At 47.1% G+C, this 25,455-nt stretch overlaps 1 protein-coding gene across 1 annotated transcript in view; it reads right to left on the minus strand.

The window, feature by feature from the left end:
* Positions 1-25,455, minus strand: part of plxna1b (plexin A1b) — a 156,858-nt gene that overhangs the window by 8,163 nt on the left and 123,240 nt on the right. The window contains exons 14-24 of the mRNA XM_083667702.1: positions 23,521-23,644; positions 23,260-23,396; positions 20,566-20,733; positions 17,051-17,144; positions 15,205-15,441; positions 13,096-13,239; positions 10,732-10,966; positions 7,266-7,408; positions 5,647-5,903; positions 2,599-2,665; positions 336-482 (exon numbers count right to left, since the gene is read on the minus strand). Coding sequence (XP_083523828.1) covers positions 336-482; positions 2,599-2,665; positions 5,647-5,903; positions 7,266-7,408; positions 10,732-10,966; positions 13,096-13,239; positions 15,205-15,441; positions 17,051-17,144; positions 20,566-20,733; positions 23,260-23,396; positions 23,521-23,644 — 1,753 coding nt within the window. The remainder of the gene's footprint in view (positions 1-335; positions 483-2,598; positions 2,666-5,646; positions 5,904-7,265; positions 7,409-10,731; positions 10,967-13,095; positions 13,240-15,204; positions 15,442-17,050; positions 17,145-20,565; positions 20,734-23,259; positions 23,397-23,520; positions 23,645-25,455) is intronic.

Genomic DNA, 25,455 nt, shown 5'->3' on the forward strand with positions numbered 1-25,455 from the left:
TTTTTACTCGATCTATGTTGCTGACGACCGGGGGAAACTTTCGACCCAGGCAGCTGGCTTTCATTCAGTCAGAGGCTGGCTCACACTCTTATCAGACTGACCGACAAGCAGCAATTTCAGACGAGTCCAGCCGAAGCCAATCAAATTAGCCTTGTTTTTGGAGGTGGGGGGAGCAACGAGGGGATCTTGAGACAGCTTAGCGTTTGTGGAGCTGATAGAATGACTTAACAAAAGAGCATTGCCCCCTCCAGGCGCCGGGCCTGAGTGCATGGCCATCCCTGTGCAGATGTGTGTGTATGTGTATGTGTGTGTGTGTGTGTGTGTGTTGTACTGACCAGGGTCTTGTAGTCGATCTGCTGTCTGATGAGTTTGTCCTCGCTGAGGGAGTAGCGTGCCTCCCCTGTGATGGCGTCTATGGGACCCTTCTCCATCTGCTGCTTCATGGCGCAGTACAGCATGAAGAGAGGCTCCCCAGCACACTCCTGACACACAGGGACACACACACATGACATTTAACACACACTTTTATCCAAAGTGACTTGAAGCACAGTGAATTCATACATTTTCTGTATACACACACACACACACACACACACACGCACACCTCACTTACCTCAGCATTCTAATAATACATAGCGCCAGTCACACAGCTGCAGAGCTAAACAGCAAGGCTAAGCGATGCTAGCCTTCGGTGGCTATTGGCACTTTGACAAGTGACACACACTCCATTCTAAGGGTTTCTCCCCTGTGCCTTTTCCCCAGGAAAAAAAAACTGCCTTTAATAAGGTTGGGGCGTTTTAAAATGTACACGCAATGGGCCCTGGGCTTACGGGGGGGGGGAGAGAGAGAGAGAGAGAGAAAGAGAGAGAGAGAGAGAGAGAGAGAGAGAGAGAGAGAGAGAGAGAATGCAATTCGCTAGTGGCAATTGATGGAGGAGTTAATAGAAGGTTAACGACTCGGGAGTGAGAAGTGCTTGAGAAGCAATTTGGTGTGTGAAATGTGTCAACGAGGCAATGAGAGGCGGGCTTTAGGGCCCGCTCCCTCTCTCCCTTTTCCCTCTCCTCTTTTTCATTCCACCATTCACCGACTGCCGCCTCGCTCGACGTTTCTCGCTCCTTTGTTCGCCCCTCTTATTTCACCCTCTCTCTCTTTCTCTCTGTTTCTCTCTCCACCTCCGCCCACCTCCCCTCACGCTCTGTCCGTTTCTTTACCTCCACGTAAGGTAAGCCCCTTTCTACCTCCAATCCACCCCCTTATTCTCTCTCTCTCTCCATTTCCTGACCTTTATATCTACCCTCTGTTCCTCTCTGACTTTGCTGTGTATCCCACTGTTTTAACAAATGTATTATTATTATTATCATTTACTGGAGAAGGAGGAGCGATTAGACTCTCAAAGTGGACTGATAGTTTCCTCTAGTTCTCTCCCTGGCATACTGTGCATTCCAAGGGCCTTCCACACACACACACACACACACACACACACACACACACACACCATTTCCTCTGCCCTTCCATCTCCCTCCATATGTTGCTGCCGCCTTGTTATCGTCTGCAGTAATTAAACAGACAGCTGTTAACGAGACGTAAACACACAGGCAGAAGAGACTCTCCCACACACTCTCTGATCACTTCTGCCTGCCTCCGAAAAAACCCTCTCTGATTGGATGCTCGAGCTGTTTTGGAGCCAAAATGAGACCACACACTTTGCAGGACCTCTGGGGGGGTGAGTTAGCTGTCAGGATGCCTGTTTTTCTTTTCTTTTTTTTTAAAACTGTTTTACTCTGGTCAAATGAAGGATACATTCTGTTAGTCTGATAACTAATTACCGAATAACCTAAACGCCTGTCGTAAGGGCACTGAAACTAAAGTACAGCATACAGTAACCCACGCTCTTCTCTCCACCCAACGGTTTAACAAGTTGTGTAATAGGTTGTGATTCCAGACGTAGGGGGGACACAACGAAATAAAGTGAGATGAAGCCAGAGAGAAAGAGAGAGAGAGGTGACAGAGGGAGATAAGGAAAACAGAGAGCAAAAACCGGTGGTTCTCTGCCGTGATGACCGCCTCTGCACTGCTTTCTATTCAAATTCCCATAAGCCTTTGCTCCGGGAGAAGGTGCGACAGGCACACACACACGCACACAAACACAGTTCAGTCACACCTCACACACACTCATCCTCCCCCATAAAACCTACCAAGGGATACGAAGAAAGGACAGGTTTGCATGACAGGGATTTGCCGATAAAATAAACCCCCCCCCAAAAAAACACGCTAACAAACAACCATAGAGCAACACCATTTCTCCATACGGTGAAATGGAGCTTGAAAGACTCAGGAGGGAAGAAACTCAGGATGGGGAATATAACAACATGAAAGGTAAAGGGATAGGTAGCCTCCTTCCCTCGTCCTTATCTTGCTCTGCAGCTGGGAGGCGATGGCGTTTAGCCGCCGCGTGTTGGCTAGCATGTTTGTTGGCCTTTTATCCCTGACGCAAATAGCATTAGCATCGGGTAGCTTCAAAAGCTTGTTTGGGAGGCGCGGGTATTTGCAACGCTGCATCACTGGCGTGGACACAGACAGACTGACTGACTGACTTACCTTGAGGAACTTGTTGAGGAGGAAGGTGAACCAGTTGGTGAGCATCTTCTCAGCCACTGACTCGGTTCTGGGAGAGAGAGATGAAGAGGGGGGGGGGATGACAGAGAGAGAGAGAGAGAGAGAGAAAAAAGAGAGAGAAAGAAAATCAAATGTTATCTTCTGGAATAGTTTCAAGGAGCAGGGCCACCTGCTCACAGAAGCGAAATTCAGTTAGACTTTCCAAACAACAACGTCCTCCCTAATAATAATATTACCCCTCGAAATGGACTTGCAGTGTCAGACATTAGCTGTTGTTTTTCTGCATTCACACACGATTTGAAGAGGCAGAGACAGTGTCGCACCTGACACTCCATTTTAGAAAGCGCCTCTCGGGATCAAAACAGTGTTGGTAAAACAAATACTAATTTCAAGGGATCCCATTACCTCATCGCTACTGATTAAACATCGCCAACATAAGTCATTTAAGCACCATTAGAAAGTTTGAATGCTGCATATTGTACTTTAAGAGTGAAACTAAATTCAACCAACACAGAAATGACGATACAAAATTCCCAATGAATCTTCTTCTTCCTACAAGCAGCATGCAAAAAACAAACAACCCTCTGGCTAGTTATCTGTGGAGAATAATGACGGTTTCTGTGGGAAAAGGTATTTAACACACGCTCCCCACATCAAAGAGCATACATGACATTATACAGCGGTGCGCGGTTAGCCTTGAAACAGCAACCCCGCTCTCTCTCTCCTCACACAAACAAATTAACTTGAATAACAAACACCGCGGTTCTCCTCTTCTGTGCTTTTTTTGTCAAAGAAAACCCACCAATCTTCATTAAAAATACAGCAATTAGTATAATTTTGCTAACTTCTCTCGTTAATCACGAACCCAGAGCGTAATGAGGAAACCTCGGAAAGGTCCCCCCAAGAAAACAGAGTAATTAAAAGGCATTGTAATTAACGGACTTATTACGTCTAATTTGTTAAACAGCGATGAGGAAGCCGGGAGTGAGGCTATGGAGGAAGAAAAGGACTTTGGGGAAATAGTTTTTCTCTCACAAGCACCCCCCCCCTCCTCCCCTATCTCTCCTTTCTCTCCTTCATCCCTACTTTTAGCATCAGAGCGCCTGAGTGTATTTAATTAAACATTCCCTGAGACGATGTTTACCCGGGAAAGATGAATCAAAGATGGAGGTTTTTTTTCCTTCTTCTAGAATGTAGAGGCCAGCTAGTGGTTACTGGGTTGAGGGACACCGGGGGCATGCGTCCCAATAGAGTTAACTATCTTCTTCTCCTTGTGTCCCTTTCCTGTCATCACAGATCTAACAGGGAATGATGAGGGGAAGCGATGATGGCCCTTACCTATCCAGGACTTTCAGCCCTCAGCGGTACCAAAGGAAAAGGAGTTAGAGACAAGGACAGGAATCCAGGAATTGTGCAGTTTGGGGAGTTTAGCCTGTGAGTATAAATTGCGAGGACGAAACATGACCTCCTATATTCCTGAAACTGACTGCTTGACAGTTCAGATTTATTTGATGTATCTGGAATGTTTTGGGTCTCTTGGTTATCAGAGAAACATCATAGAGGATTGGAGAGGGGGGGAGAAAGTGTGTGTGTGTGGGGGGGGGGGGGGGTAATATGGACAGAAGATGCTTTCGGGCACCACCTGACCTGATATGGGTGGACTAGGCTTGACTCTTTACTTCTGGAAGTTTCTTTAGTGCTAGAGAAACGTATTGCATTTATGTACATGCTATATGAATACAATGTGAGTGAGTGAGTGATTGATTGATTGACCCTAGGAAGTTGTGGTGTTCACATGGTACAATACTGCACATGATCTGTCAAATATGGACACATCACAACATCATATGGCAACGCAGAACAACTCATATAACACAATACATGATTGTAATATGCATTAGCATGACATGTACCGTAACTGTATATTCCTGATAAAGACCATGAAATCAAAGCAAAAATGGGTTTTAAACATTTGTAGATGGCCTAAATGTCTTCTGTCTGTAGCTTAACACAGGGGTGTGTCTCTGGTCGAGATCTTCCTGGGGCTAAAGCACCAAGGACATCATACGCATCCGGAGGGGATTTAGACTACATGTGGCTCCTCACAGCCGCAGACTGGGCTGGAAAAGTCATTTATTTGATTAGATTTTAATTAAGTAACCCTCAGAGGAGGAGGAAAAACATAAAACTTTTTTTTAATTTTTTTTATCATTTAATGTTTGAATTCCCATTTATTTCAGCCAGTCCGCTTCTCTGTTTGGTTCACACGGTGCAAGTTTGCTCTGTCTTTCCCCACCCACGAGTTCCCCATCTTCTCCATCTCTCTCTTTCCTTCACTTTTTCGTGCAACCCTCTGTACATCTTTCTGACTAACCTTTCCAATCTCTCTCTCTCTCTGTTTCTGTGCCTTACCGCAGTCCTCCCTCATCCTACCGAGATACGAACTCTCTCTGATGTCCTATTGCACACACGCACGCACACACACACACACACACATACTGTCCCTCAACCTACCTCTAGCACTATCACTTTCTCTCTACCCATCCCTTTTCTGAGTGAGTGTGTGTGTGTGTGTGTGTGTGTGTGTGTGTGTGTGTGTGTGTGTATGTTGTGTCTGTCTCAGTGGTGTCTCTCCCCTGCCTGTCTGTGCCTCCTGTGTGGGAGAGTGTGTGTGCTCAGGGGTGTAATCCACTCTGACAGACACAGGGCCGGGGGGATGGAGAGAGGAGAGGGGGAGGAGATGGAGGAGAGGAGAGGAGAGGAGACGGAGGGGTAGAGAAGTCTGCGTACGCCTCAAACACCAGAAGGTAGAGTCGAGTTTACTTTCATTCTGCAGTTCACAGTCTCAGTCCAATATCACACTTCAGAACAACATCTACCTCCCCTCCCCTCCATCCCTCCCTCCATCCATCCATCCATTCCTCCAACCCTCCATCCCTCCTCCCTATATCCAAACCAGGGGACGCTGGTGGTGGTAAAAATTGGAGTGTTTCGGGTGTGTGTGTGTGTGTGTGTGTGTGTGCGTCTCACCTCCTGAGCAGTAGTTTGGGGTGGTTCTTGCTCTCCAGGTTCTTGTCGATGAGGTCAGAGAGCAGCTGTTTGAGGACCCCCGTGGCGTACTCCATCTCCCCCTGCAGCGCCGTCATGATGAGCGACGCCACGTTGCCGCGGTCGCGCATGGAGAAGGAGCGCTGCGCCTCCAGCGTGCGGATGAACGTCAACAGGAAGTGCTTCTTGGTCAGCAGCTGGCCAAAGAGGGTGAGCGCTTTCTCCACGTTGGCTTGGACCTGGGATGGAGGGAGGGAGGGAGGGATGGATGAGGGAGAGAGGTTAGTAGGGAGGGAGAGAGGTTAGTACACACACACACATACCACACACAGAACACATCTGACACAAGTACGCAAACGTACGGCAGTGTGCACACATTGTGCGGCAATTTAAAACGAAACAGCCTTTTCCAATTCCACCATCTCCCAAATGTCCCTCTCTCTCTCTCTCTCTCTCTCTCTCTCTCTCTCCCTCCGGTCAAATGGAGCTCTTGAGAGAGAGAGAAAGAGAGAGAGAGAGAGAAAGAGAGAAAGAGAGAGGGCTGGTAGTCGGAAGGTGAACCTCGTGCCGTAATAAGAAATTGATCGGCCCGCTACAATGGGCTGTGATTGCATCTGGGATCCAAATGAAAATCCAATGCTACGGCACGCGTTGCCTTTACACTCCATACCAGAGGATACGTCTCCACGCTCTTTCTTCAACCGCTCAGAGCACACACCATACATGCACTGAACCAGATAATACATCTTCTTTTGAGTCTACCTTTGTGTGTGTGTGTGTGCGTACTGTAGATGTGTGTGTGTGTGTGTGATGGTATTGGAATGCTCTGCGGTATTTAGGTGCGGTACAATTTGAGTGATAGATACATCATTTCTCCAGAGGAATGAGAGAAGAAAGCGGAATGGGGGAGAGAGAGAGAGAGAGTTTCATTGAACGTGTGACTGTGTTTTTATTCCCAGCCTTGGACATGCTAAGCCTTGTTGAGGCAATCTATGGCTTTCACAGTGTTAGTGCAAGAGAAAGAGGGTATTTTCTGGCCGGCGTGGATCAGGAGAGGCTGGCGGAGGTAGAAATCGGAGTACGGGCTCATTGGAATGTATGGAATCAAATGAGGAATGTGTGTTTGATGTCATTCCTCATTCCGTTCCATGTATTACAATGAGGCCGTCCTCCGATTCCTACCTCCACCAGCCTCCCCTGGTATGGATATTATATTACTATAGTATATTACTATAGATACTATATACATTCACCATAATATATTATAGTATAATATATTATGTATATATTATAATATAAACATCTATTCCAAAAACGTCTGTTTTGGTGATGTTGTGTTTGCATGAGCATGCCTGGAGTGTCAGATGGGACGGGGGTTTGCACTTTTTGGGACTACTCCATTGGTTCCTTTGTGCCAGGCCAACTCAATCAAGCACAGCTAAAATATTTGAAATGATTTAAAATACTTATTTGAATGTTTGGTAATACGTGGGAATCTGAAGTCAGCCCCTGTATAGTATTTTTTGGATGATGATGTTATGACTAGTAATACATCTTGTATGACTAGGAGATTTGTCTGGGGGGGTGTTACTGACCATTACCTCCATCTCCTTGAGCACGGGGTGGTCCTCGATGCCCGGGAACAAGACCCTCATGGCGTAAGTCCGGTAGTCCAGGAAGGGGATGCCCGCCCCGTCCAACTCCTGGGTCAGCTCATGGATATCTGTCTGGAGCTCCGCAAACGCTAGGGTCCAGGGAGAGGGGGAAGAGAGAGAGAGAGAGAGTTTTAACACACCAATGGAATTACCAACACAAGGAATGATGACGGCAGCACACTTCGCCTTTCAGAAAGTCAAACAGGAAAACCTTCTCAGAAAAAAAAAAAAGACAGACAAAAAAACGAACCAAAAACAGAGAGAGAGAGATAGAGAGGAGAGAGAGAGAGAGAGAAGAGAAGAGAAAGAAGAAAGAAGAAGAGAGAGAGGAGAGAGAGAACTCATTATACACATACTGCAAGGTAGGGCATCATTGTCACACGACACAGATTGCCAGAGAGTAAAATGTACAAAACCATTTGAGTCTAAAAACACAATTGAGAAGGAGGGAACTACACAAACCAATTTGCTGAACAGACAAAAAGAAAAGTAGCGAGGGAATAGGCCCCAAAAAAAAGGAAAGTGTGCATTTCTTTGAGGAATTTCAGGTGAACTGCAGGTAAGGTGGAGAATGGATGGATGCCAAGAGCAGAATGAAATATGGAGGAGAGGGAAGAAGGGGGAGAGAAGGGTGAGTGGAGAAATGTTCTTTCAATTCATTGGCTCGAGGGGAGCTCACTGTAGAACTGCGCACACATGCACACACACACACACACACACATACACACACAGTCTCTTGCACGCACGTGCACACACACACACACACACACACACACACTCAACTGCACGCTTGCACACACACACACACACACACACACACACACACACACACACACACACACACAGGCACAGGCATAGACACACACACACACACACACACCCCCCCTCTATCCAACAGCTGAACACACAGCACACTGCCCATATGATGTATCAGCATGTGTCTCCCTGTTCAGACACAACTTCTCTTCTCAACAAATGTGTGTGTGTGTGTGAGTGTAGTGTGTGTGTGCGTGCATGTGTATGTAGTGTACACCATGACCCCATTCTATATACTGCACAACCCCCTCCGTTTCTTTCAGTCTGTGTGTTTTTTCCACTCAGAGCGAACGTGAACACATGACGCTCCCCTGGGAACAATAAAGTTATTCTAATCTATTCTCCTAAAAGGGGTGTATGCAGTGTGTATGATGTATGAAGTGTGTGTTCACCCCGTGCGCCGCGCGATGGGTGTGTGTTCTCCGTCTGCGTATGCATGCCTCGCGGCGCGCGGTGTAATCTTAAATCCTAGACTAACAGATGGCTTGTGTCACCTCATCCCCCTCTCTCTCTCCCTCTTTCTCTCCCTCTCTCTCTCGGCGAGGAGTCTCTGAGGTCGCCCTCTCTCCCCTATCTCCCCCTCTCTTCCTCCGCCCCGTCTCTATCCATCTCTCTCCTTGACTCCTCCGCTTGCCCTCTATCCATCTCCCCCCCTCCCCCTCCGCTCCTGTCCTTTTTATTTATCTTTCCGGGGCTTTATCTGGAACTCTCTTCCTTCCCTCCGTCCGCCCGCCAATCTCTCCGTTTGAATCCTCTCCCCCTCTCCTCCTTCTCTGCATCCATCTCTCGCCCTGTGTTATCGTTCTCTCCCTCCCTCCCTCCATCCTAATATCCATCTCTTCCCTCTCTTCCTCTGTATCCATCTCTCCCTTATCTCTCTTTCCCTCGCTCCCTCCATACATCCCTCCTTAAATCCATCTCACCCCTCTCTCTATCCATCTCTGCTCCTCTCCGTGTCCATCTCTCCCTATGCCCTCTGCTCTCTCCCTCCCTCCCTCTCTCTCTCTCTCTCTCTATCCATCCTTATAGCCATCTCTCCCCATCTCTCCCCATCTATCTCTTTCTATCTCTTTCGTCTCTCCCTCAGTTCCTTCGTCCCTCTATCCATCTCGGTGTCGAGGCCGAGTGGCGCTGGGCCGTGATAACCAGGGGAGACAGACAAGGTCGCGACCCCGGGGGCGAGAGGAGAGGAGAGGAGAGGAGGGTGGGAGAGAGGAGAAGAGAGGAGAAGAGGGTGAGAGGAGAGGAGAGGAGAGGAGGGTGAGAGGAGAGGAGAGGAGGGTGAGAGGAGAGGAGAAGAGGGTTGGAGAGGAGAGGAGAAGAGGGTTGGAGAGGAGAGGAGAAGAGGGTTGGGGAGGAGAGGAGAGGAGAGGAAGGTGGGAGAGGAGAGGAGAGGAGATGAGGGTGGGCCATCAGTCTCTGTCCCCGTGTGAGGGTGGCTGTGGGTGGTCCGGCAGGGTCATCTGATCGTTCCAGAGGCTGTTCTAGGAGAGAGGGACTGGTAGAACCATCTCCACCATGGTACAACTCACATAGTCTTTTACAGTTCATGGAAGCCACTGGGGGTGGGACTATCTAGGCTACCATCTACTCTCTCTCCCTCCCTCACTCCCTCTCTCTGTTTCTCTCCAACTATAACTCTCCCTCCCTCCCTCCCTCTCTCTCTGTATCTATCTCTCTCCTCCCTCCCTCTGTTTGTTTCTCTCTATCCATCTCTCTCTCTCCCTCCCTCTCTCTCTCTCTCTGTTTGTTTCTATCCATCTATCTCTCCCCCTCCCTCCCTCTCTCTCTCTCTCTCTCTCTCTCTTCTCCACACACAGACAAACAACCAACAGCATCATTGATCTCCCACCGGGTCTGGATCGTCTGCCAAGCGAATAAATGTTAATGTGAGACAATGCAGACACCGCCCTCTCCCTCTCTCTCTCCCCCCTCCCTCTCCCTCTTTCTCTCTCTCTCCGGAACGTAAAGGCCATCCAAGCGGACCTCGCGCAGGGAGAGACCCGACATCTGGTGGAGGAGGACCTGATCAAAGAGCTCGTCTGGAACCCAACCAAGAGCTACCAACGCACAGCAGGAGGGCTGGGTTCGCGGGGAGAGAGAGAGAGAGAGAGAGATAGGGGGAGGGAGGGAGAGAGGGAGGGAGGAGAGGGGGAAGGGGGGCAGATAAAGGCTGGAGGAGAGAGACGGAGAGAGAGGGAGGAAGAGCGGAACGCTGCGGCCATTTGCAACAGGGATTCGTAAAATAGGCGGAGGGAGAGGGAGTAAGGGGGGGGGGACCCAGGGGAGGAAAGGACGGAGGAGACGACGGAGGTGGCTGAGCTGTTCCACTGAGGAGGTGGAGAAAGAGCGAGAGGTGGAGTGACCGTAGAAAGAAAGGGACCTATTGAAAGAGGAGATGAGGTGACTTCTGTCTTTCCAACTAAACTGACGTTTGGAAATAACTGGGCACACTCGAGTGCAAGACAGGCCAAAAAGAAGGAAAGAAAGAAAGGAAGGAAGGAAAGATAGAAAAGAAAGACACTGAGAAAAGAAAGACACTGAGAAAGAGAGAGTAAAGGAGAACAAACCAAATGCCGTGAACTTTGACCCTTACCCTCCTTGCACTCCAACGCCACCCGCGACTCCAGGTTGTCCATCTGCAGCTGCAGGCGTTTGAGGGTGCGGTCGGCGTCACGTGACTTCCTCTTGTAGGCGATGAGCACCACGATGATGACCAATAGGAGCAGGCCGCCACCGCCCCCGATGCCGATAATGGCGGGCAGGGTCAGGAGGTTGTCCGAGTAGATCTGAAGGGTCCCGGGGGAGTACTCAAAGCCCCCCACACGCACCTGGGACACACACACACACACACACACACACACACACACACACACACAGACACAGACAGACATTGAGATTCTTCATTGGGATGTACAGCTAAAAGGGGCAATCTGAGATTGAAACAACAATAGAAGCGCCACTTTTAGGGGTAAACAGCTGAAGGATGGGGCTGGAGAAATGCAACCAAACTCATAGATGGAGTTGGGTTCTGATGGGGGAAGACAGTTGAACTCAGCTCTTGAGGCATTGATAAGTTCTATTCTTCAATGAATGGCTATACAGTATATCAATGATTTATCCACACACACGTTCCACACACACATTCCACAAACCATCACTAAATCAAGCATTTGCCACTGAGAAGCTGTTAACAGTTGCAATTAGCAAAACGAGCCATCTAAAGCGCTTACACGTGAGAATGTGTCACACCTGGAGCATCTGCTGCTAGCTAGGGAGCTATGTCTAGCTAGCTCACTCAGCTGTTCGCTGCACACACACACACACACACACACACACACACACACACACACACACACACACACACACACACACACACACACACACACACACACACACACACACACACACACAGTCTCACACTCTCACTGACACCCACAACTTTGCTACAGGAGCCTCAGCATAGGGGCTGTGGTGAGAGCAAAACCTGGTCTTTGTTCCGTCTTTCCTCCTAGCACACTGACAAGAACATAACAGCTTTTCACCTTATTTGACCTTTGACCTAGCTAGCTGTATTGCATACCCTAGCCCTAGCTTTAGCTCCTGATAGCTTCCGGCCACAGTTTTGCCCCCCCCCCATAACCCCAAAAACCATAACTTCAGTCTTAACTTGTATCCTAACTGGAATCATACCACCAGATTTCAACACTGAGCCCAAGGGACCAGCAGTCTGCCAAAAGACCAACTGAACCAGGTCAAAAATCCACTCTTATATCTAGGTCAGATTCCACTAACATCTGTACCCTCTCGCTCTCTTGAGGACCCCCTAACACCACATCACACACACACACACACAGATCAATTCATACACCATTGAAAACCCATTGAAAAAAATAATAAATCAAGGCTTATACATGATTTTATAATCATTTTACTGGCCTATATACCTAGAATAACATGCAGCATCGAGCTGAGGGACCGTACAAATAGATAGGTCCAAATAGGACCTCTTTCTCATTTCCACCAGTCTTTCTGGGCTGCATTGAATATCAATAACACATGACAAACCAAACCCCTGGTGAAATAAATAGCCAAATAACAATTTCAATAAATTGACGTCGCCCAAGAGATAAAAGAACACAAAATGAAGACAGCCCTGTGGTAGGGAAGCTATACGTGCGTACGTATGAAGTTCATATATAACTGTATGAATGGATATCAGGGGAGGCTGGTGGAGGTTGACATCTGGACCGGCTCATTGTAATGCATGGAACACGTGTGTTTGATACCGTTACTTATTCCGTTCCATGCATTACAATGAGCCCCGTCTACTTCTGCCAGTCTCCCCTGACAGACATATTGGATATGAATAGACACAAAAGAGGCGGGAAAAGGCCCAAAAGAAAGAGGAGGATAGACGAAAAGAAATGGTGAGATGAAAAGGGGGGGGAGAGAGAGAGAGAGAGAGAGAGAGAGAGAGAGAGAGAGAGAGAGAGAGAGAGGGGGAATGCCGTATGAATGGGGAAAGAGGAACGAATGTGGGAGGGGAAGAGAAAAGAGACTGAGGAGAGGCGAGTGGATGAAGGAAGGAGGACAGAAAAGATGGAAGGACTTCGAAAGATGGGAGGGAGTGGCAGAGGGGAGGAGAAGATGAGAGGAGAGATTGTCATGAGAAGAGAAGAGGAAAAAAAAAGAAAGAGATGATACAAAAGAACAGCAGAGAAAGAGGAGAAGAAGGGAAAGATGGAATATAGGGAGAGGGAAGCAAAGATACGATACCCATAGAATACAAGACAATTCACAATGACACAAAGTCCCATACCATTACAATACACCATATGATATCAAAGTAGAAGAGAGAGAGAGAGAGAAAGAAAGAGAGAATGGGAGAGAGAGTAAGAGAGTGACAGAGAGAGAGAGAGAGAGAGAGAGAGCAGAGGTAAAGCAGGCATAGACTCACGGTGACTTTGTGCTCTCCGGTGAGGTTGGGCCACTCACAGAGCAGCTGGCTGTCGGACAGGGTGAGGACGCAGGGTGTGTCCCCGATCAGCACTGTGTAGTTGAGTCTGGAGTTCCCCGGGGCGGCTGGGATCAGGTTCTTACCCTGGGACACACAGACACAACACAGTTAAGACAGTACCACACACACACCTGAGTTCTTACACACACACTTGAGTTCTTACACACACACTTGAGTTCTCATGCCAGGTGTGTGTGTGTGTGTCAGTGTTCTGATGGGCACAGTGGTCCACTGTGATGACAATGACCCGGGTCACAGTCGGACCAGGACCCCCGCTATGATTACCCACGGCAACAGATGGGACCGCCACGGTGTTTAGACGTCTGAACCACAGAGCCTGTCACACTCAGACACTCACGCACATACGCAGACACACACATACACACACACACATTTACAATGTGAATGTGCACACATGAGAAGAGAAACTAGAGAAACTGATGATGTTCACCTTACCATCATTCCTTTGCTTATTTAAAACATATAACTTGTACTTTCTCAAACACTACAGTGTGATTTCTAATGACCAAATCAGAAGCAAATATCTGAGTCTTTAAAAACAAGCCAAAGGAGGAACCAAGTGGCACCCCTTATCCTCATTAGCAATAGGAAAATCATAGGTGTCGTATGAGTGTCACAACGCAGAGTAAGCGCACTAGTTGAATAGAGTCTCAACACCCCCATTTGCATAGAGACTGGTATCAAATGCAGGTATTAAATACCCACCTTACCCAAAGGCTGTTCTTAACCTCTCAAGACCTGGCGAGTCCATCTCCGAAAGGGATTTGGGTTCTAGTGGTGTCTAGTTTTGCCTGGAACTGAGGCTTTTCACTGTGTCTCGTTGGCCGTGGGGAAACCAATTAGAAGGGTAAATAAAAACCCTCCAAACGCGCACTCCCCCCCCCCCCCATCCCTCCCCTCTTTACCCAGGAGGCTTTGCAGGGGGAGGAATTAATTGCTCGGAAAATCTGATGCACATCTAATTTATCCGCAATTATTTAATAGGATACCATTTTTTCCCCCTCCTTTTTTCTTCGTTCCTTTCCTGCGCTTATTTTCGAGCTTCTTCTCTGCGAGGAAAAGATGTGGGAATCAAAGGTCTCATTACGGAATGTTTATATAAGTTATGGGAATCACGATTTCCTCATCTCAAAGAGCAAAAAAGGCTTTATTTTCCATGAAATGGCAGGATTTTTTTTTTCTCCCTTCTCTTGGATGTCTTTGAAGTTCAAGGAGAGAGGTGAAATGACAAAATTGCGAGAGAGAAAGAGGGTGGAAATGTACTTTTTTAAAAAGCACTCTGGATTCAAAGGGCATAGACGGTGCCTATCGTACAGAGTACACATTTGACTGAACTCTCTCAGAAGTTATCAGATGGGGGGTGGGGAGGGGGGGCGCAGGTGGCATATTCTCTGAGGCTTTTTTTTTTTTTTTTTTTTAAACCTCAAAAAACCCATCTCTTCTTTAAGCTTATATTTGGGCTTTTGAGAAAATACTTTTCAAACGTGTTCTACAGTCCTGTACGTACGTGTCAATTCTCCAAACGATCCCGCTGAAAGGAAATAGCTCAGGCGGAGGTGGGTACAAACAGATAGGGCGACAATCTGTGATGGAATGTTTAGAGAGGAAGAGCAATTTCAAGTTGATGTCGGTGTGGTTGTGTACAGTACATATTGGGAGCTGCTGAGAAGATGCATCAGGCCTTCCCCTGAGTTGTTGTTGGTGAGATTGGACAGGCAGGCACTATTTCATAATTGAACATGGTGTTTCTCTTTGGGAATGTCAATAGGACTCTCCTCCACCCTGGGACCCTCCTCCACTCTGGGCCCTACACTCCAAATTGACCCTCCTCCTCCTCTGCCCTAGGCCCCATACTCCAGAACCAGAATCCTCCTCCACCGTGGGCCCTATTCTCCACCCTGGGCCCAATTCTCCACTCCAAAGCCCTTCTCCACCGTGGGCTCCAATCTGGGCCTCTCCATCTCCTCTCTGGGTCACATTCTTCACCCTCTCCCTCCCTCCCTCCCTCCCTCCCTCCCTCCCCCTTACCTTGAGGATGAGTGGTGAGCTGGGCTTCAGCTCCAGTATGCCGGTGGGACTGAGGGGTTCGAACACCGGGTCTGGGTAGAAGCTGAATGTCTCGTTGACCACCAGGGTGGAGCGCACGTCGTCCATGACGAAGCCAATCTCGTCGGGTCCGCTGCCCGTCTCTGAGAAGCCCTTCTCTGAGCCCGCCACAGAGGGTGCCAGACATAACATCACTGTGTTGTTCAGCACCGTGCAGTTCTGATTGGGAGAAAACGAAAGAGAGAGAGAGATAGAGAGAGAGAAGAGAGAGAGAGAGAGAGAGAGAGAGAGAGAGAGAGAGAGAGAGAGAGAGAGAGAGAGAGAGAGAGAGGATGGTGAATACTTTATGTTGACTTTGTACAATGATGGGCCATTAAGATTTGAGAACCCCATTGGCAAATTTCCATCCTTGGATGAACAACTAAGTTCTATTCTCTTCTATATGCTATGGGAATTCTCTTAAAGGGCAGACATAACAGACAGACAGGGCGACAATCTGTATATACTGAAATGTATGCACTCACTGCAATGTAAGTCGCTTTGGATAAAAGCGTCAGCTAAATGGCAGTTTGGGATTGGTCCATCATTTCATTTCATTTTTTAAACTTTCAAATGAATGATATGTAGTCATTACTTCTTGAATAATATAACTTATAAATGCCTTCAGAGCTCATAAAATATAAGCTTGTTTTACTCCATTGTTTGTAAACTGAGAATTTAAGACAATTCCCAAAACATGGTTAAAACTATCATTTTGATCTCATGGATGGGCAGTTGTGGTGAGAAGATGTTATTGTTGTTTAAATCATGTTAAAGCATGTTGGTCAGTGTTTGTCAGGTTGGAAAAACAAATAAAACATCAACATTTTGAGAACATTTTCTTCTATGCTATACCGTGTATCTGCTCCAAGTCATTGAGAAACATCACAAAATGGTTCTGTACTTACTCATTTATCAATAAACTGATCCACTACTCTAATCTACTAACATTGGGAGAAGTAGAATGCAAATGGAAGATGAACACAACACTAAATCAATTTTTAATTAGCTTACATGCTATTTCATTATGTGGTTAGCTGAGAACTCAATAATGACATAACAAAATGAAAAAAGCTTAATGGCATCATTGCTGTAATCATGGCTCATATCATCTCCTGAGTCCCTGCAGGGGAAATACTCCACTCACTGAAGAGTCTGTGAGACAGTAATGACAAACATACAAGGCTTAGCCAGAATGATGCTCATAGAAAATGCTAACGACACGCACTGGAAACCGTTGGATTGTTTCTGTCACGATATGCCTCCGCGACCTCTCTCTAGCATGCTAGCTAATCACAGCGAATTAGCTAGCGCATGCTAACCAGGTTTGAAAGTGCACCAGGGAGACACGGAAGGGAAACAGCATTTATAGGTCAACGAAAAGATGGATTTAACTGAGGAGACATAGCTGGAATTCTGACATTGAGAGGGAGAGAAGAGAGAAAGGAATGTTTTCTTGAGGTATAAGCGGCGAGGGGGAGGGGGAAGAGGGGGGGACTGGGAGAAAGGTTAGCCTAGCCCTGTGGTGCTAGGTGAAGGAGGGATTTGCCAGCTCGGGTTTATTGCTGGTTGACATTTCAAAGGTTAAACTGCTAAAAGGAGATTCAACATCAAAAACATTCACACACACAAGGGCCCTGGGCTGGGTGACAAGCGGGTCAGGTGTGTGAATGCGTGTCTGTGTGTGTGTGTTTCCGTCCGTCTTGTGTCAAGACATCTCAGAGGTGTGTGTGTGTGTGTGTGTGTGTCTCACCAGGTGTATGCAGTGTGTGTTGGGTCAAATACTTACATTGACAGATTGGGCTGTCCCATACTTGGCTCTCATCTTGGGCTCTTTGATGGTTGCCAGGTTGGTGCCAATTATGGTCAACAGGGTCCCGCCACTACAAAAGAGGGAAAACACATCAACACCACCAATAACGAAAGAGTCATCCATAGGCAACACAATAGCCAAGTCATGATACCACTGTGTGCGCTACAAAATGAGTGGTAAATGAATAGAACAGGCTTTTTTCAAATGTTGAGACGAAAGCTCTCTCAAAGAAATGGTTGGGGGCTGAATCCATTTCTTGTAAGCATCTTACAGTAAAATCAGGGTACAAGTATATCTCTTCAGAGAACCAGAGCAACGGTTGACAAATGTTAATAAATCTCATTTGAGTCAAAGCCGAAAGGACCCTCCAGTCATGGGTATTAATGTTAATGCACACTCTTACTGTAGCATCGGATTCTTGCTCATTTTCACTCCATCTCAGGTAATGATAGTAATGCCACGGATCTTACTTCAATGTTAAAAGCTCATTTAAACTGTAACAGCGCTTCAGGGAAGAGACGAAAATACCACCTTTTCCTCCGAAACTACCTCTACAGACATCTCTCGATATCGCTCCGCAACAGAGCTGCTTTCAAGGTGTACGAGAGGTATATTGCTGCGTCTTAGCTAGCCTTTCCGAAGGCGTCAGCATATTACATATCAACCAAAAACGGTGTTTTAAGACCTATTGACTGTCCTATTCACTTCACCTGGCAATGACCCATAGGGACATCCGTAACATGGGCAAGAGTCACCGACATGAAGTAAAACTACAGCGCTAACTAAGTTAGCACGCAAGCAAGAATTACACAATTGGAGGGTACAGTATTCAAAGGATTGTGACCTACTCTGTTCATGAACCAGATAACCATACTCCGTCAAGCTATTTCAAGCGGTTATGAACCATATAGTGCAGTACAGTACAGCAAATGCAGTATTGACAAACTAGTTATAGTTAGCTAGCTTGCATGAAGAAACAAGGAGCTAAGCCAGTTAGCATATACGCTATAACACGCCATTGACCTCATTGGTACTTCTATGTTCATGTACAGCGTCCTCGCGGCTCAAGAAAGCGTCTAACCAAATCAGCTCACAGGAGAATCCACTAATTGCCAGTAGAGAACAGATGCTAAGATGGTCGCCCTCTCCATCTCCTCTGAGGAGCTGCCAGGGCTGTCTAGTCTGTGGTGGAATTAGAAGAGCACACGAAAGAAACAACAGAGAGAGAGAGAGAGAGCCCACAGAAACATCCATCCAGGGACTTGGCGATTTTTTGAGGGGCCAGATGGAGCCCATATCCGGGGAGGGGAGGTTAGGCCAGCCTGAGGCCCATGGGTTAAAAGAAGCCTTGTATTGGGGCTTGGGGTGCACTGGGGGCTGGGGATGTGTGGGCCTGGCACTGGCAGAGTGAGAGATAGTCGATTGAACAGCAGTCAGGCAAAGAATGGGAAAAGACAAGTGAAGTTGTGTGTGTGTGTGTGTGTGTGGGGGGGGGGGGGGGAGGCAGCTGTTGATCTGAGTTGTGTTCTTGGACTCTCGCAAAGGCTTCTAATGGAAAAAGAGGCCCTTGCTGCTCTTCTCGATATCACATCTTAAGACGCAAACACGTCAAAAAGGGATCTGGGTGATCAGAATGTTGACAGGGTGGTGAGCCTACGAGTGGCACAGTAGAAGGCGGAACTGTAACACGACAATAAAAGCCTACTGTTCTCTTCTCAAGGCAACTCTTCAGTCTGTTCCTGTGTGTCTGGTCTCTATGGGGGATTCACCTGTGTGGTGTTAGCACAGGGAGGACAACGGCAGCCCAGCACTAGTCAAGCAGTAACAAGTGAGTGTCATGTCATATCTGTGTTTGGCTAATGCTACATAGCGGCGCGCGGCGTACTTCTTCGAAGCTTGTAAGAACGAGGGTCACCTAAGGGGACGTGGCGACAAGAATTGCTTTGCGATGTAAACAGAGGCATGATTGGCCTGGAGGAGCAGCTCCTCCGGGACCGGTGAGAAAACCAAAACAAGAGAGAGAGGGAGAGAGAGAGCTAGCGAGGTCATTTCCCCTGAGGCTAGCGCTAACACTTGCTTTATTTATTTATTTATTTTACTTCTATTTTTCTTTTCTTTACATGACACATCCCCCCTTCCAAAAGAGACTCCTTGGCTCCTCACACCTCGGTCGGGGACGCTCATTACCTCGGTTCCCTACAGCCTTAAAAACTCTGCTCCTATTTTCACTTCATCCCCCCCCCCCCCCCCCCCCCCACATGTCCCGCTCCCTGGCGGCCATTTTGTCTGGCAGCTTCAGATCTGTTTGGGCACCCTTTAAAATACACCTGCCAATCAAGGTTCTTGAAAGTATGCCTTTTACTGCATAGTGAAACAATGTATGTGGATGCCAGGGGGATAGCAAGATCAAACATAAGCCTATTAGATACATTCCTCAAGTGAGTAATGATGAAAAACTGTGGATATGAAAACACAAGCCTAATGTTACCAAAACAACTTCAAATGTACAGCAGAGACCAACTACAGTGGCCTAATGGTGTAAAAAAGGTAGTTAAAAGGTAGTGAAAGAATATTTTGAAAATGAGGTTCTTCTAGTTAATTAGACTGTGTTGGTGATAAACGTCCTCAAAGTCCTTCTGGAGCATAAGCAGTGTGCTGCATCGTACCATTTCATTATTCAGTTGTTGAGAAATGAACCTGGGTTTCTAGGTCATCGTACGAGAGCCCATTTTCATCTGAATCTACTTCGTGCTCAGCAAACTTGTGTTTGTTCATAAATATTCCTTGGGCCGAACCTTGTCTCATCTTAATAAGTCAGACAATATTGTCTCATCTACTGAAATACTAACTAGCCCACTCCATCACTGCAGTCCATTTCCACAATTCCCTTTCCCGGAGATGTTCCATTGCATAGTATGTTTTTACAGAAAGCAGAGTTCGGGTAGTTTTAAACCAGAGCACAAACTATGCTCCACTATTAAGTTTGATATATTTTCATATGGTGTTCATGCACTTATAAGCTATGGTTTAACATCACAGAGAATGCCATTTGAGACAAATGTGACATACCTATACATATTTGATGGGAGGTTCCTTTTACCTGGCGATGTCCTCAAAACCCACATCACAGTGCATCACAGTTCCAACACACTAGAGATACATATTTAATAGGGGACTTTTCTTTTAACAGGCACTACTCCATGTACATCAAACTGCATACTGAATAAAATTCCTCAATACATGGAATATACTCTGTATGTATGTATGTATGTATGTATGTATGTATGTGTATATATATATATATATATATATATATATATATATATATAAATAAATAAGATAGATGCCGGCTCCTGCATTTATTTAATGACGGAATCGGTTTATGTATGTATAGCGATCCTGATGATTTCGCTGATCCTACCAGTCTGAGGTAGGTTCTCAACAAATCTCATATTGTCATCTCTGACGCTATCGTAAGTGTCCTCCCTCACCTTCCGATGCTCCAGTCTGGTTCGATCTTGAGGATGGTGGGGTCCTCCGTGTAGTTGAACTTCACCTCAGGGTTGCGGAGTTCGGCCGAGTTGATGTCCACCATGACCGGGGTGCCACCGGAATTCTGACCAGACGGGGTCACACACACAATCTCCTTGGCATTCCGTCTGGAAGACATACAGTTGATAGGTCACATACAGGAGGTAAAGAGCAGCTCCGCACGAACGGGCAAGTTACATCAACTGACACTGACACGCAAACGCAAGAAGACAGAAAACAAAGAGAATAACAAGCAGTGTCTTTCCGTTAAGTTGTACACACTGTAACAACTTCAACACAACCATTCTCTCACACACGCATGCACACGCACACGCACACACACACACCATCTACAAGAACGCAGAGAGGGCCGGCAGCTTTCAGCCCAGTGGACTGTGGTTTCATCACAATAACAGAGAGCTGTGCATCAAAGGCCTGCCTCTCTCTCTCTCTCTCTCCTGAGCAGATCTCAGGGCGCCAGTCATCACGATGTGATGCAACCCCCTTCAGACATCCAGCCAGCTGTGCAGTGTTGTCAAACTTTCTGCTAGTGCCAAACTTTGCACCCCACTCCCTCGGTTCCTCTGATGATTACTTGCAGACAGCAAAGACTGCCGGCTACGATTATCTATGTGTGCGTGTGCGTGTTTATTCATTCTTCAGTGTGTGTGTGTGTGTACATATAATGTATAGGTACATATGTGTGTGTATGCTCGTAATGTGATGTGTTTTTGCGACACAATGAGAAAGTATTCTGAACACAAATCCCATCCATTGTGCGTCATGAAAGCGCAGTCTAGCCTACAAAAGACAGGAGCGGAGGAAAATAAACTTATTCTAGTGACGCCGACAACTCAGGAGGAACTAGGCCTAAGTGGAGAGGAACATAAATGTTTTTTGTTTTTTTTATACAGAGAAACACATCTCCGCTGCCTCGTAAGAAGCAATTTGAACGGCCTACCTTCCAGAGTTGTATTGAAAGGAGCTCGGACAGGAAAAAAAAAAGTTAAAAAGCACAAAAAAAAAAAGAAGCTATTTTCCACATTCCGCTCGCACTGCCGCGTTGCCAAGGCAACCACCTTCACAACACTCGCCGGTGAGAACCCGCGGTGCACCATACATATTTTGACAAGGTTTGTTGTCAACCCGGCACAAAGACTGTGAAGAGAAGAGAGGGAGAGAGAGAGAGAGGGAGAAAAGAATGAAAGAAAGGGGTTTTGCGGAGGGAGATAAGCGGATGAATGACTTAAATACGCTTTGATTGAAACGGTGGGTGGCCTCGCTGAATTCCGAGAGATGGACGCCTCAAGTTCATTACTTCAGGAAAACTGAGCGTTAAATACCGGGTTTGAAATGAAGAGGCCCCAATGCCATAGGAGGTTCACAATTCCAAGGGGGGGGGGGGGGGGGCGCGTCTCAATTGTCTGAGAGTTGGCTTCCTCGCCTTGTCTCCTTCCCTTCTTCTGCTATAGAAGGCGACAAGGGGAAAAACATCCGCCATGTTGCTTTCATCTATCCTGTGTTTTTAGATCAGTGCAGACTGAAGAGGAGGAGAGAAGAGAGGAAGCCATGGTAGACTATTGGGAGGTACTCCAATGTGTGATCTGATAAATGTCATGGCTACGTATTGATGCCACTGCTACTGTATGTACATACAGCTCTAGGATAACCATACTATTGACAGTTTTTAGAACACAGTAGCTGTCTAAATGCTACCCAGTAATAGTGTCTATAATTGGGAGCTTACATAACACTAAATCTATATATATATATATATATATATATATATATATATATATATATATATATATATAATTCACAACTGTCTCTTGCTTTATAGGATAGACACACAAATAACGGTCTTCAACAAGTCTTCCCTGGCGGTTTCGTTCCTGTCTTTCTTTTCCGAGAGAAAGTCCCTAAGGCGCCTCTGGGAGTGTTAACAAGGCACCCTCTCTCTTCTCTGTGAGGTGTTCCCGCCATCTGCTAGCTCTGGCTAGCTTGTATTCATCTGCGTTGTGAAGACGGTAGCAACAGCACGGCTGTGGGGTTTACCATGAAAGACCACCGAGAGAGACAAGAGACCGCTGGCTCGGAGAAGTACAGAAGTACCAGGCATCTATCTGGTATCGTCTGATATGTATCTCATCTTCTCTGGAGCTTGGAAGAATCTCACATGGTAGGACTTCAGAAGTGGTATTTTGTCTCAAACCCGAAAATATCAAAAAGTTCAAACTTCAAGCAGGTGAATCCCTTTTCGGATAACAAAAGTCGGCGGTTCAAAGGAAAGCAGGCGGTGTTGTGAAAAGCAACACGTCAATGACACATCCGCGCAACAAATGTTTTTACTGACAAAAAGAGGTTTGTCATTTCCATAACAAATAAAGGTGAGTCACTCCCATAACAAATGGAGGATATTCAGCCCCACGACAACTTGACGACAGTCATACCCATAACAAACGGATATGAGTCATACCAATAACCATAACAATTAACTCATCCTACAGCGCTAAGCAACAGGAGACACAGCGACGAGAAAGCAACTGAAGAATTGGATCCTAGAACAAACAAAGTCAAAATGACAAAAGAAAAAAAAGAAAAGAAAAAGAAACGTGAGGAAGAAAGGTCGTCGAGGACCCTGGTGGCGAGCTCACCTCTCGAAGCGGCACGGGTGGAGGCCAATCTTGATGATGACGGCACTACCGGCGTTGAGGTGGCTCCCCTCGATGGTGATCCTCGTGCCCCCCGAGAGAGGGCCCTGGGCAGGCTGCACGCGCGTGAAGTACGGAGACTGGGGAGGGACATTCCAAAAAAACATGGTGGTGATGTCAGGCACGATTTAAAGATTAAAAAAAGGACAGGATATAGAAGAAAGGGCACCACACACACACACAGGTCTGAACCAGAGAACTCACCACGAACGTGAAGGGCCTGGGGGAGATGGCTTTGTAGTCGGTGTGTGTGCAGTCCCTCACACACACTTCCACGTGAGCCTCCTGCACTCGGTAACCCGTGGCATCAGCCAGCTTACACACAATCCTGAAAGAACGAGAGAGAGAGAGCCGGTTAATGTTTGTAATTATTGCTTTCATAGCATTGGATTGCTCCATTAACACTTGTGTGAATTCCATTTCAAATTAAATATGAGCACACAGGAGAGACCGAGAGAAAGAGGGATTAGCAAGGAGTACCGCATTAGAACATCAGTAATGATCATAGCCCTTGACCCAAGGCCAAGGGTACGAATACCATACACATTGCCCTTGCCCTAGACAAAGCTACTGCCATAACCATATTACATATAGCAATAACCATAACAAAAATCCATACCCAGCAGACAGTGTGTGATGGTACCTCTTCTACCTGGAGTGCTAGGCTCTATTTTTGCGTCTCTGCGAGTGTATTAGAGGGATATTATAAAACCATAAGCCTTGTACTTGGCCCTGGGCGGTGGCTGGGCAAATGAAAATCCATTTGGGAAATGATTGAGGAAGAAGAGGAGTGTCTGAGGTGGTTGGGCACCCTGGGCGAGAACACACACACACACACACACACACGAAAGGCTGTGCACGCGTGTGCACGCACGCACGCACGCACGCAAAGGGGCGTGCACACACACGAAGGGGCAAGCACACACACATACACACACATCCTCTTGCTCTCTCTCTCTCACACACACACACATACACACAGCTGTACACCTCATGTTTCACACGCTGCAGACACACTGGACTGTTAATTAGCCAGAGCGAACGAATGAGAGATAGAGAGAGAGAGAGAGAGAGAGAGAGAGAGAGAGAGAGAGAGAGGGAGGAGAGCTGGGTTTAAGTGAGAGCGGCTGATTAATTGAACCCGCTCGTATCCTTCTCCATCTCGTCGCTGGCCCCCAAACCTCCCTCCCTCCCTCCCTCCCTCCCCTGCCGGCGATGAGTTATTAACTCCCGTGCTTTTGTCCTCCCTGCAGGTGGCCACGGCAACCATTCCATCGCCATGGCGATGACGCGGGCATTCCGATGCAGTGGTTTATTTCTCCGGCTCACGCAGGGCAGGATGATGATTAGACCGTGGGGAGGCTGGGAGAGAGTTGGAGTGGAAAGAACTGGTCTCTCTCTGAGCACTGTTACTGTAAACAGAGCAGTGATACGGTGGTCAGAGCCGGGCCAAAAGAACCCTGTTAGAAGGAATGCAGTGATTCAACTGAATCTACACTATGTGTCTCTCTGTGTGTGTGTGTGGCTCATTTCTGTGTGTGTGCAATGCAAGTCTGTTTTCATGCGTGTTCATCTGTATGATAGTGTGTGTACGTACGTACGTGTGTGTGTGTATGTGTATGTCTGTATGCGTGTTCATCTGTATGTTAGTGGTGTGTGTGTGTGTGTGTATGTCTGTATGCGTGTTCATCTGTATGTTAGTGGTGTGTGTGTGTGTATGTCTGTATGCGTGTTCATCTGTATGTTAGTGGTGTGTGTGTGTGTATGTCTGTATGCGTGTTCATCTGTATGTTAGTGGTGTGTGTGTGTGTATGTCTGTATGCGTGTTCATTTGTATGTTAGCGGTGTGTGTGTGTGTGTGTATGTCTGTATGCGTGTTCATCTGTATGTTTGCGGTGTGTGTGTGTGTGTGTCTGTGTGTGTGTGTGTAACGGCAGCGCTGCCTAGTACACGCTGAGACCCTCTCCAGCTTCACAGGGCAGTGAGGGGGCACACGCTGTCTGACCTCTGACCCCCGTCTCCCGTCAATGCCGTAACCCTCTCCCCGCCTGCTCCGTTACGGGGTCGCAGAGATAACTAGCCCACCCCCCCCCCCTCTCCATATGGCTTGCATCGCTTCTAATTACACTGACGGCGTCG

This window comes from Argentina silus (assembly GCF_951799395.1).
Source record: "Argentina silus genome assembly, chromosome: 4".
Classification (NCBI taxonomy): domain Eukaryota; kingdom Metazoa; phylum Chordata; class Actinopteri; order Argentiniformes; family Argentinidae; genus Argentina; species Argentina silus.